Here is a 12924-nt window from a genome sequence, read left to right as displayed (position 1 = left end):
ACTCACAGACACTGCAATGACAGGTCAGAGACAGGTTTACTTGATACTCATGTGGGTGACACAACCAGTGCTGCAGGCCCACAAGTAGCACTAGATTTACAGGCCTTGGGCACAGACAGTGCACTTTACTAGGGACTTACCAGTAAATCAAATATGTCAATCATGTATAACCAATTATAATTACCCTTTACACCAGAGCATGTGCACTTTAGCACTAATTAGCATTTGTAAAGTGCCCAGAGTTCCAGAGCCAACAAAAACAGGTCAGACAAAATAGGAGATCAAATAGGAGAAAGAAGTAAAAATGTTTGGGGAGAACCCTACAAAAAGTGAACTGTCTTATTCTATACAGTGAGCATCACAGATATTATGTCTTAAATTTTGTTTCCCTATAATACAATTATTATATATCAAATATAGGGCTCAATAGGTTTGTATGATCTCAGTGATCACAGCTGATACAGCCAACATGTGTTTCATCTTGAAGACTTCTTCTGGGCTATCAAGACAAGTTTGAAGCATGGACTTAGAAAAAGGTGCTTCAATATCAATCAGTCAGAGATAACTTTATTTCAATGTCATAGAACTTTGATCTTTAACATATACAAATATTCATAAAAATCACAAGAGTAACCAAAATCATTTTAGGGTCCCACTCTGCTGTTGTGTGTTATCTCTTTGGCAGAGACTGCAATGGCGTGGATCACATACGCCAGGTGTTTGGATCCAGGTCACATAATCCTGTTATTTGGATCCTGGGACAGATTCCTATGTGATCCATGCCATTGTAGACTCTTGTGTTTTTTATTACATGTGTATAATACTTTTGAAAGCGCTTAGTTTTTATTCCAGACATTCTGATTTTTATATTTTGGTCTACTTTCAGTTGTAGTCCTAGGTACACCTCAAGGTAGCAGGTATGTAGTCTGTTGTAGTACTAAATGAAACTTTAACTTGGCTCCATATTGCAGTTACCACTTTAATGTTTTGGGACTGTGCGGGTACTCTTCCACATCTACTTTTTTGATGGTTTCTTCCCTATATGTATTCATCCATAAAGCTATTCAAAGAACGGAAGAACCATGTTTAAACTTGCTCATGTTCACCAATGGTGAATATTGCATAAGTAAACACCAACATAAATATACACATACATATTAAACTACTTTTTTAAAAATGTAGATTGTGGCATATTTTTGCTATACATCATGTCATTTCCCTGCACAAGTTGAAAGAACTGCTGGCAGGGTGAACGTACTAATAATAATGTAGTGCACTTTAAGTTATTTAAAGTCGGCTACAAAATCAATATGGATTGTAGTGGAAAGAAAAGCTAAATGTTCCTCCCAAGCTTTGATCAATTAGGCAGGACCATATTACAGGGATGGATCTCAGTGTCATCGCCATTTCTTCTTTGTAAGTGCATCCTCATTGTGGTGCACTTACTAATACAATCAGAATAGCAGTGATCTGTTAAACTCAAACTCTGGAGTAATTAATTAAATTCATCTAAATTCCATCTTTTATCTTTCAGAAATTGTACATTTTAATAGCTAAAACGCACACTTTGAATTAAATGTTACACCAATGTTATAAAGAAAGAAATCTTATAGGCTATATGGTACAAGTACAGAGTATTCAAGACTGAAGATTAGCATGAAATGTGAAAGAGGTCTATGTGTTAAAAATGCATTTATTCAGTAGCTAAACGCAGTTGTGGAAAAGACTGTACAAAAAAATGACAAGTTAAGTATTCTGTGCATGAATGTGATACATGACATTGCAGAAATAACCAAACAGAAATGTACGGAAACACAGTTTTTAAATGCGTTGATATTGTTGTGTAATGTATTGCAACATATATACACTTACTACCCGCATCGGGCGCCGTAGCGCTTCACAGTTATGCTGCTTAAAAAACTTTAGATGATGCACTTCTACCACCAGCACACACTAGAAACTGTCCTAAGGCTGAAGAGATCATACTAACTTCCTGACAGTGCTCACTGCAATAAGAATTGGTTTTTTTTAAATATCCAGCAAAAAGATTAGATGCTCGTAGAAGGCAATGCAGCAGATAAATATAGTATTTTTTAGGGATAATGATGGCTCTAAATTTCCAGTCCATTGTTAATAACCCTTAGATAAGAAGGGTAACCATTTCTCAAGTGTCATTGCCTGACCTGAGCAACAAGGAAAACTCAGAAAATGGCCCATATGTGCTGAACTTATCAAACCAAACACTATAAGTGTACGTAAATATATGAAAAGTAAATTATGACTATGTGCACAACAAGGTTAAGTATGAAATTAAACTTTTATTTGAAATAAAAACACTGATAAATAAAAGTGATGAGAAATTCCAAAGTTGTAGCTCAAATGACATTGAGAAGATGACTAAGAAGCAAGTGGAAAAAAGTAAGCAACACAAAAGTAGTAGTAGAGATATATATCCCATAACACATTCATGGGCATATTCACAACAGAATTGCGGAGCGCGGTTTTACATCACAATTGGTAATGATGCGCTCCGACATTCTGAAAACGCAGTGATGTGCCGTATGTGTGCTGCATTGTGCAGTACATAGAGGTGTTGCAACTCGTCATTATATAATGATTGTTTATGTGCAGGAAGGGACACGTTTCTGCACATGAACAATCACTAATGGCGATATGCTCCTTCTATGTGAGCTGCAGAATGCAGGACATATAGAAGCAGCAAAAACAAGGAGAAGTTAATCATTTCTCCTCGTTGCGTCAGTTTAAGACCAGGTTTTCTCTGGTCTTATTTTTGGCGGTGCCCCATGTTTACTACATCCGTGTAAATAGGGGGAGCGTCATAAAGCAATGGGTGTTGCGTGGGAGTGCACCTTCCACTCCGAGTGCTATGGGAATAGGGTCATTATTTACAAGGCAGAGTTAAGCCATGTTAAGTGGAGTAACGCTGCCTTGTAAATAAAGCAAAAGGGTTATTGCCACCAGAAAGTCAAAAAAGTGATGCTCTGGTGGTGATAACCCCTTGTAAATATGTCCCTCTGTGTTGAGAAAGTTGCATACAAAGAAGCTGATATTCAAAAGCCACACGAGAAAGGCACTTAGTAGTACGAAGCCCAAAATGTCTCCTCAAGCCAAGATCGTCTGGTCCCTTTTTAATTTCAGGGCAGCCGGGAATGACAGCTACCAGCCCTTTCTGAGTAAAAAATCTGCAGGAAACCCAAAAACCTGGTAAGTTCCGTCCCAAAACTCCATCTGGCTGAAACTAGTGAAAATCTCTGAGACAGAACCTGGAATAAGTACGGGGCTATTGCACAAATAATTACTGAATTACCCAACTGTTACCCCCAATACCACCAACCGCTCCCAGGAACTATTCTTACCTCTAGCAATGTTAACTCAGAGGGGGTGGCGTTAACAGTACCAAGCCCTGCTTCCTTATTAACCCCTTGTATGCTTGTGACGGAACCGCTCCATCACAAGCCACGGGTGAGCTGTGCTTGTGACGGAACGGTTCCATCACGGCCCGCTCGGCGCGCCTGCGTGGCGCTGATTTCGCGCCTGCGCGGCGCGTTCCATTGAGCAGGCGCGTCCGTGACGGAACCGTTCCGTCACAAGCACAGCTCACCCGCGAGCCGTGACGGAGCGGTTCCGTCACAAGCACGTGACCACCGCGCGGCCTCCCTACCCCCTTAGCGCTGCGGCGGAATAGCTGCCGCAGCGAAGGGGTTAAAATGTAATACAGTATTTCTAAAGCCCGAACTAATCACCCCTCAGGGTCTCAAGGGTGATTAAGTGAGCTATTTCCCAGACTCACATGGTGCTGGGCTGAGCTGCCTCGGGTGCCAGGGATCGAACCAAGAGGCACGTATTTAAGAATCAGCCACACTTGCTGCTGCACCACACCTCTCCCACATCATGTTGACATTGTGTTTCACCACCAGCAACATCAAACTGAACTGCCAGGTTGTGAAGTTCTTTGACCTAACAAAGGAAAGACTCAATCACACTTGAAAGACTCATTGGGACTTAGTAACAAGCTTGAATTGACCACAGTAATTGTTGCATTTTAAAAAAAAAGTTAAATCACTTTTTATTGTCATATGGCTTTTATACTTTTGTAAAGATTTTAATTAATCATATACAAATAAATATTACTTACATCATGTTGAAATGTTTCCACATGATGTGTAGTATCAATAGCGATTCCTCTTGACATACCTTTGGATGGAAATAGACGGCTTCTGGATTTAAAAAAATACACCAGTATAAAAAAATATATCAGTACAATGTGCCCATTTGGAAAAGGATAAAAGGACTGCTTCACGTATCCCAGATAACAGTGATAGAGGGTCAATGTGAAATAGTGTGAACAATGAATACTGGGTGTTCTCTGTAATGCTCTCCTTCTGGGCTTAATGCTCCCTATGCCTGTAGAATGATTGCTAGACTTTCACATTTCCCAGTGTCCCCTGTAAATAATAAAATATTTACAACACACAATGGTTCTAGACGGTATCACCTTATCTTGGACAGGCAGGATGCTTATTAAGCACCCTGCAATATGCAGGCAAATCCATCGCCAGCACAATTGCCGTAGGTATCTAAAGTGGAATCTTGATGGTGAATGTGTTGACATGAAATATTTTAGAAACGTCCAAACTGAATGAAAGAGGACAAAGAACAAAAACACAAAGAAAACCCTTTCGTATTAAAAAAAAAGTACACTTTGCACACAATTTACAGGTAGGTTTCAAATGAAAATAATTATCAGTAACTATGATTGTATAGAAGTTCTCCAAGTGCGTTTAAATGCTCATACTTTTCTTCCACCAGCATTTATTCAGAAGTTCTTGCTCTTGCCGTCATTAGTGAAAGACATTTTTCTTTGTCATTCCTAACAGCCTCTTGACTTTGAGAGTAAAAAATTCTATATTCTGAAGGTAGAAGCGGCCAACGTTAATATTGATCCACGCTTCATCGGCGGGGTGCCGTTCAAAGACACAGCAACGGTTAAAATTACAGTGGAGGACTCTGATGAGCCGCCGGTTTTTTCATCGCCCACTTATCTCCTGGAAGTGCATGAAAACACTGCTATTAACACCGTGATTGGTCAGGTGACTGCGCGGGACCCGGATGCGACTTCCAGCCCTATAAGGTACCGCCATCATGTTAGCGCGCGCAAGGTTGCTGACAGAATACTTAGTGGATTAATTGTACTATAGACTGTGCAAGGGAGTGTGACAGGCAGTTTAAAGCTGTCGCTTTTCCAGGGTTTTAGGAAACTGAAAGCACTCTCGGTGACAGAATCCTGTTAGTCACAGCGTGACTTTTGGTATGTGTCAGGTTTCTATTGTAACTAAAAACAACAGAATTATAAATACCATACATTTATTTATTCTGACAACACGCCTGAATGGTAGAAATCGCACACACCGTATCTGGATTAGCATTTATTTTAATTGTTTTCTGTTCCATTTCTTTCTTCCCTGACAAATGCATGAGCAACTGTCAAGAATAGAATAATTTGTTTTTGATGCCTGTGTGCCATTCAAAGAACATCTTTTTTGTCTCAGCTGCAGGCGTGTTCTTAATTTTCTTGTTGTTTTGATGGTGGCAATAATGTCTACATTTTAATTAGAAACTTTACAATGTATGTCCTCCTGGAGGTATTTTTCGAAACAAGCCACCTGTTTTTTATTCCTAAACGAGCTTGAACCAGACTCATTAAGACCTTTTTTGCTATGGGCCCCCATTCAGAAATACCCAACCCGTAATAAATAAAAAAATATATAAACTATGTAAAATTAAAAAGATTATCCGTTTCTATGTTAATTCATTACATTTTGACAGAGTGAAAGGGGTTTATTCAAAGACAGTTGGGGTGCCACAATGCCTGGCCCCAGGGAACAGATAGTCCCAGACTAGTCGTTCCCCCGGAGGTAATCGTGCTGGGGTAAACAGGACATGGGTAGGGATAAGTAGGTATGGGTGGGTCAGGCAGGAGGACCTGCCTCTTCCGGACCCTGTGCATCACTGGGAAGGGGGAGTTGTTGTTTTTTCTAGGGTAGAGAAAGGTTTTGGCCACCCACCCACCCTACATGTTGAAGAGGTTCCGGGTAAGATCATTTATGTTGCAATTGCAATGTTTATTCTTCCAAAGTTAGAACAGGTTGCGGGGATGGTGGGTGGAAGTTTTGTGTGGTGGGGAGTCAAATACGGGCTCTTCTGCACCCTTTGGGGGGCAGAAGAGCAGAGTGCTAGGGAAAATGCTGGGGGTGGTACCTTGTCGGGGAACGATGGAACGAGGTAAGACGTTTGGGAATAAAAGTTTGGGGGAAGAGGTGAATGAACACGTGAGGTTGGGGGTTTTGGGCCTTAGTGACATCGTTGATATTATTTGTTAATAAAGTTGAAATTATGCAAACATGTCCTAATAAATTGGCCTTTTACGCTATTCAGGGTCGAGAGTTGTTCTGTTAGCACGAAGGTTCATACCTCTTGTGCTATCCTCCACAAAACCTTTTCCGGCAGACATGCATATTAATGAAGACGTAATATGAAATCGAGTGGCCTGTGAACTATAGCAGGCCTTCAATTAATGTGTGTTTTTGATGCTCATAAACTCATTGCTCCATTATGCAAACATTTAGACTACAGCTTACTGATAAAATAAGCATAAGTGACATCTGAAAGCACACTAAGTATTCCTGCCACAAATACTAAACACCTTGGAAAGAGCATCCACATTTTTCATTGTATTTTTGTTCTTGTTCTCAAAAGGGGGGTTGTGCATTTGGGGCAACATGACTACATAAGGCCCAATTTACATTTTTTTCGATCTGAGCAAATGCAGAGTGGAAAAGCACTATTTCCGCATGTGCAAATCCACATATAAAATGCATGTAATTATGATTGCATTTATATAGCCCTTCTTACCCCTCATGATGCGCCAAATCGCTTTTTTGGCGAGTAGCACGCTACTCCAGAACCCAAACAGAATTAGTTGGAAATTTGTGTAGGGAAATATGAAATTCATTTGAGCAGTGGATGTTAGTCAGTTAGTTGGATTGAAAAGGATAGTGGAGAGATAGAAGAGGGAAGGGTCTAGAAAGTGTTAGTGTTTTTTTTTTAGCTCACAGCAGTAGGAGGAGGTTTGGGATGAGTAAAAGGCGAGCTGGAGAGGGAGGAGTCAGAGGGAAAGGTTTAGAAAATCCTGTTTGGAAGATCTGAATAGTAAAAGAGGTATGCGATGATGCAAGGAGGGGAAGAGAAGGGAAAAGTCTAGAAAGGGATATCTTGCGGATCATAGTAGTAGAATTGGGTTTGGGATTAGTCAGTGAGTGGAGGTAGAGGGTATTTTGAGAGAGGTGTATGGTGAGAAATAGGGTAGGGCTTTGGAGCTGCTGAATTAAAAGTAAAGTAATACATTTAAAGATACATAGGTACATGGAAGGTATATATGTATAAGGAAAGTAAAATATGTAGATTTAAGTTGTATTTAAAAAACTCAGACTTTCAAGTGTTGCTTTACTTTAAGTTAATTTCTTTATTTTCTATTTTTTTTGTAATTCAGTAGTGACCCAATTGTAGGTAAATAGTTATGATAAAAGATTTACTTATGGAATTTTTAACAATATACTAGATTTCTGTCTTACATTCCAGGCTGCTCTGAGGGGTTTAAAACGGGTTTTCTTAGAGTAACTCCCCTCCAGTTGTCTCAGTACTGCCCCTGGGGCTGAGTCGCCCATAGCTAATTCAAAAATGGAAGGCGGTATCTCCCTGTCCTGATCTACTGTATTGTCGATCTAGGCCTAAATAAAATGGTCATTTGCTGGAGCATTATAGCCCAATAAAGAGTTTCAATCCTCCCTATTGCCACCTGTGAGTCAGGGGTAACCACTGCAATGTCGTCAGCATAGGCTAAGACCTTCGTGCTATAACCCCTGACTACTACCGGCTCGATTGCCTGTTCGTTTAGTAATGATCTAATCAACGGGTCTATGTAAAGTGAAAAAAAGGATTTGGGAGCAGGAGCAGCCCTGCCTTGTACAATGGGCGATCCTAACCTTCCCCGATTCCCTCCCCATCAGCTCTATTTTCAGAGCAGTTAAGATACGTGGACCAAAGCCGCTTGACCTTATATTCTGCCAAAGGTTTGCCCACTCCACCTGGTCAAATGCTTTTTGTGCGTCCAATAGTATCAGAGACATCTGTTGCCCCGAGACCTCCGCTATATTAAATAATAAAATTACCCTTTGAATGTGGTCTGTCGTTCCTCTACCCGGAATGAAGCCATGTTGTACTAGGGAGGCAATTATCTTTGATAGCCTAAGCACTAAGATCTTAGAGTAAAGCTTTTTGTCAGTATTTAGCAAAGAAACTGGCCTATAAGAGACTGGATCTTCTGCTACCTTTCCCTTCAATAATATAACTATATTAGTCTCCTGCCAGGATTTTGGTGGGATTCCTTTCTGTTGGACTGCTAAAAACAGATCTAGTAAAAGAGGAGCTAATTCTCTATGCAGAGCTTTATAAATCTCCCACGGTATACCATCAGGGCCTGCCGCCTTCCCTGAAGCCATCAACAGCATTGCCTCATTGACCTCCTCCATTGTGATGTCTACTTCTAGTTCCTGAATTAGTGGAGGTAAACCTTACAATCCTGCATTTCCTGGTATTGGAACGCTCAGCGTAGAGCGATAAAGATATTGATAAAAGCCCGCAAATATTTTTAGAATTGAGGTTCAGTAGCTTCCCTTTTAACCTTGTAATGCTGTTTGCGGCTACCCTTTGTCTTATACAAAGTGCCAGATGTCCCGTCATTTCTCCATATTCATAATTATCCCGCAGACAGGTTTGAAACCTTTCAGCTGCTATTTTATTAAACACCCTATTTATTGCAGCCTTAATTCTAATTACTTTTAATTCAAGATTCTATTGCAGCTGAGTCTGTTTTTGCACAATAGCTTTCATATGTTCTTCCTCATAGCTGCTCAGCTCTTTCATAAGCAGAAGTATCCCCTCTTGTTGTTTTTTCCAAATGGAACCCCACAAAACGAATTATCTCCTCCCTAAGCCCTGCCTTAAACGTGTCCCATACATTTTACCTTGAAGAACTGTACCAATTGATGTCATAGAACTGAGTAGCCCATCCCCAAATATGGTCAACAAAACCTTCAGTAGCTAATAGCTTCCTATCAAAAGTCCATTTTGCGGGAGCTTTTACATACCCCGGGGTCTCTATATCTAATATGAAGGGGTTATGGTCCGAGAGAACCTTAGGTAGCTTCCTAATCGGTGCTCCTTCTGTTAAAGAGGAAGAGACATAAAAGTAGACTAACCTAACATATTTTCTATGTGGGCATGAAAAATAGGTATATCCTGGATCCCATTGCTTTTTAAATGACCACATATCTACCAGCCCATGACTATCCACTAATGCCTGTAGAGCTTGAAAGACCTGTGCTTCCTCCCCTGCCCACACCCCTTGCGTCGATATGAATATTAAAATCACCACAAATAATAAAGGGGGCTGGCCAAGAAGCAAGCTTGATTTCTAATTCTGCCAGCAAGTCTTCATTGTCTAGATTTTATCCATAAATAGTACATAATGTGCAGCAGCTTGGGATTAGGGCACTTGCCAATCTAACCCATTTGTCCGATAATGTTTGTTTAATAGGTGGCAGCCGTTTAGATACGTGAATTGCAACCCCTCTGGTGTTAGAAGTTTGTTATGAACAAATTACTTGGGTATAGCCTGGAATGATATTAAGCCCTCTCTTCTGCCATGGAATATGAGTTTCTTGTGATAAGCAATGTTCAAACCAAATGTGGGCAGTACTTCTACTGTCCTACCTCTCTTACCACGATCATTAATCCCTCCGATGTTTACTGTACAAATATTCAAACTACACATCCCTACCATTTCCTTTGTGCCTAAACCATTCATTCAAATTGCCTAGAACCAATATCTTTTTTTTTTACAACAGTACTCTACTTTCCTTATTTTTTCCCCCATGGGAGATGCGGAAAAGGGACCAAGAGAACCCTGAATGACCATCCAGGGGGGCAGAGCGACACCTTAATGTGCAGGATTCAAGCAGCTTGAATGTGGATCTTCTGGTAACCAGTAACCAATGTAGAGCCTTAAAGGCAGGGGAGATGTGGACTTGTGGCTTTATACTTAAAAGTAGGCTGGCAGCAGAGTTCTGAATCAATTGTAGTCTTTTCGAAGTTGTTAAATATGACCAATGGTAGAGGCTATTGGCGTTATTGAGTTTAGACAGAAAAAGAGAGATATTAGCCTCGACCTTGTGTGGAAATCCCAGGAAGGGGAAGATGCATCACATGTTTTTAAAGCCACGAAGATTGATTTTGCTAGTTTGTCCACTTGGGCATTTATTCATAGCTTGGAGTCCATGGTAATTCTGAGGTTTCTTCCTTAGCTACTGTTGGTGGAGTTCCCAGATCATCAGGCCATGCTGCGAGTGAATTATAATTTTTCCAATCATCACACGTGTGTATTTCCATTTTTGAAGCATTCAATTTGAGATGGCGCCATGTCATTCACTGATCCATGGCTCTGAAACAACTGAAAATGTGTGTATGTGTAATGTCTTTGGGGCTTTCTAGTTGATGGAGTATTTGTGTGTCATTTGCATAGTCATAGCATGTGAGGTTAAATTCATACATTTATGTTGGTAATGAGTTTGTGTAATTGTTAAAAAGAATGGTTGAAATGATAGAGCCTTAAGGCACCCCTTCTTTTGTGAAGTACGGTTTGGATGAAAAACGGGGGTTACGGATGACATTAGTTCTATTTTGAAGATAGGAGGTGATCCAGTCGAGAGCAGTCCCCTCTATGCTGGCTTCATAGTGTTTTTGTTTTAGAGTGTCACGGTCAACAGTGTCAAAGGCAGCTGAGAGGTCCAAGAGAAGTAGTGCAGACACCCCGTTCCGGTCAACTGTGTACTTAAGGTCATCTCAGATAGCAACGAGGGCAGATTTTGTGCTTCTTCCGGGACAGAATCCAATCCAGAAGTCTGAAAGTGTGGAATTATCTTTAAGGAATTGTGACATCTGGAAAAGCGCAGCTCTTTCTATCAGTTTGTTCAGGAAAGATTTCATTGTAATTGGTCTGTAGTTGTCAGGGTTATGTAGGGTAAGTGGGTCCAGGTTTATTTTCTTTAGTAATGGGCGTATCTGTGACTTTTTGAGATTTTCTTACTGGTGTGGCAGCAGAGGTAGTTAGAAGAATTTTCTTGAAGGTTTGTGGTGGACACGGGTCAGAAGGGCTGCCAGCTGGCCTGCTTTCTTAGACCACGTCCATAAAGTCATCTCGTGATATTTGTTTGAAGGAATGCAAAGGCTGGGTTTGCATACTCTGGGAAAGGGTTGGTGTTGGTGTTTTTTCTTTGTTTTAAATATGATTCTAACGTGTCTACTTTTGGTCGTTTAATTAATTTCGTATCTTTTTTGATCGCTGACTTTTATAATCCGCTAAGTGTCTGTAGGCAAAGTTTGTCTTGATTGGAGTTTGTTTTGAGCCAGGTACGTTGCAGTTTTGTAATTTGGTGTTTCATCTCTTTCATCTCTGTATTTCTCTAAGGCTCCCTTTTTCTTTTGTTCTGTTGTGTTGCTCTTAGTAGTATTAGAATATCAAAAGCTTCCTATAGCCACTCATATAATTTTGTAACAGAATTTATTGTTTGTAGATTTATACTGGATGTTAGTTGTGTTTATAAGTGTTCAAAAATGAGTTTGTTCCACGGTCAAAAGGTGGATGCATGTAAGGTGGTTTTAGGTGTAATGCTTTGTACTGTTTTATGCTGGAAAGCAAACAAATTGTGGTCTGACCAGGATACTGGAGACATTGCCTGTCAGGTAACTAGTTCTGTATTTTGAAAAAATGACATCTCGAATGTGTCTAGCGATGTGTGTGGGTTTGTGGACGATCTGATGTAGGCTCAGTGCGTCTAGGCCAGTGGTGATTGTTTTCGGGTATGGCATATTGGGTTTGTCAAACCAAATGTTAAGTTCACCCAGACTGCATAGGTTGGAGTGTAGTGTTATCAGGTTTGAAACTGTGTCTAGAAGTGTGTCTGGGAATGTTGCATTTCTAGGTGGAGGTTGGTAAAGGAGCAGGAAGTTGCAGGAGGAAAATGGTGTAGGGTACATCTGGTAAAGATGGCCTCAGAACCTTTAAAGAAGCCATTATCTGCTTTAGTGATATGTACTGTTTGCTTTAATACAACCTTTAGGCCACCTCCTATTTTGTCTATATAATATTGTGTGCAAGTTTGATAGCCTAGAGGAATGGCTTCGTGCAGCACTGGAGCCATGTCATCTCCCAACCGGGATTCAGTTATGAACTGTTAGTCAGGTTGTGTGTCATTGAGAAGGTCATAGATGTGATGCTTGTTTTTTTTTTTAGAGTGATCAAGCATTTATTAGTAGGCAGCTTTAAGAATGTGCTTTGGTGATGGTGTGATTTTGTTTTGTAAAAGAGTGAACAGTATTCTGTTGGCCAGTAGCAGGTGTGTTCTTAGTGGTAGTATTAGCTGTGCGAGGATAGCAATTGTGTAGCTGTTCTGTATCGTGTTCCTCGTCCAGCAGGCTAAGATGGTATTTTGATTGGTTTGTGTGTGTAGGTGGTAAAGATGGTGTTTGAGAGTGAGTTGGTGAGCTGTGTTGTGTTTGTAGAGTAGTCTTGTTGTGCATTAGGCATGGAGATGAGAAGTTGTGACGAGTGGCATGTTGCTTATTTTGTTTGCGTCTGTTTAGGGTTGAAGGTTTCTGAGTTAGGGATGGTGCTGCAGCATGTGGCTCATGTTAAAAGGTTCTAAATTGCTCAATGGATGAGAGGCGGTTAAAAGAGATCTGCTATAGGGTTTTGTAGTGGGTATTGAGACATTGAAAAATGTGTAG

General features: G+C 40.5%; 1 protein-coding gene across 1 annotated transcript in view; it reads left to right on the top strand.

Moving 5' to 3' along the window:
• CDH8 (cadherin 8) overlaps positions 1-12924 on the top strand; it is an 812369-nt gene that overhangs the window by 550677 nt on the left and 248768 nt on the right. The window contains exon 6 of the mRNA XM_086947716.1: positions 4899-5152. Within this exon, the coding sequence (XP_086803842.1) occupies positions 4899-5152 (254 nt within the window). The remainder of the gene's footprint in view (positions 1-4898; positions 5153-12924) is intronic.

This window comes from Lissotriton vulgaris, chromosome 12, assembly GCF_964263255.1.
Source record: "Lissotriton vulgaris chromosome 12, aLisVul1.2, whole genome shotgun sequence".
Taxonomy (NCBI): domain Eukaryota; kingdom Metazoa; phylum Chordata; class Amphibia; order Caudata; family Salamandridae; genus Lissotriton; species Lissotriton vulgaris.
The sequence above is the reverse complement of the archived record's forward strand: the minus strand, read 5'-3'. Positions and strand labels throughout refer to the sequence as shown.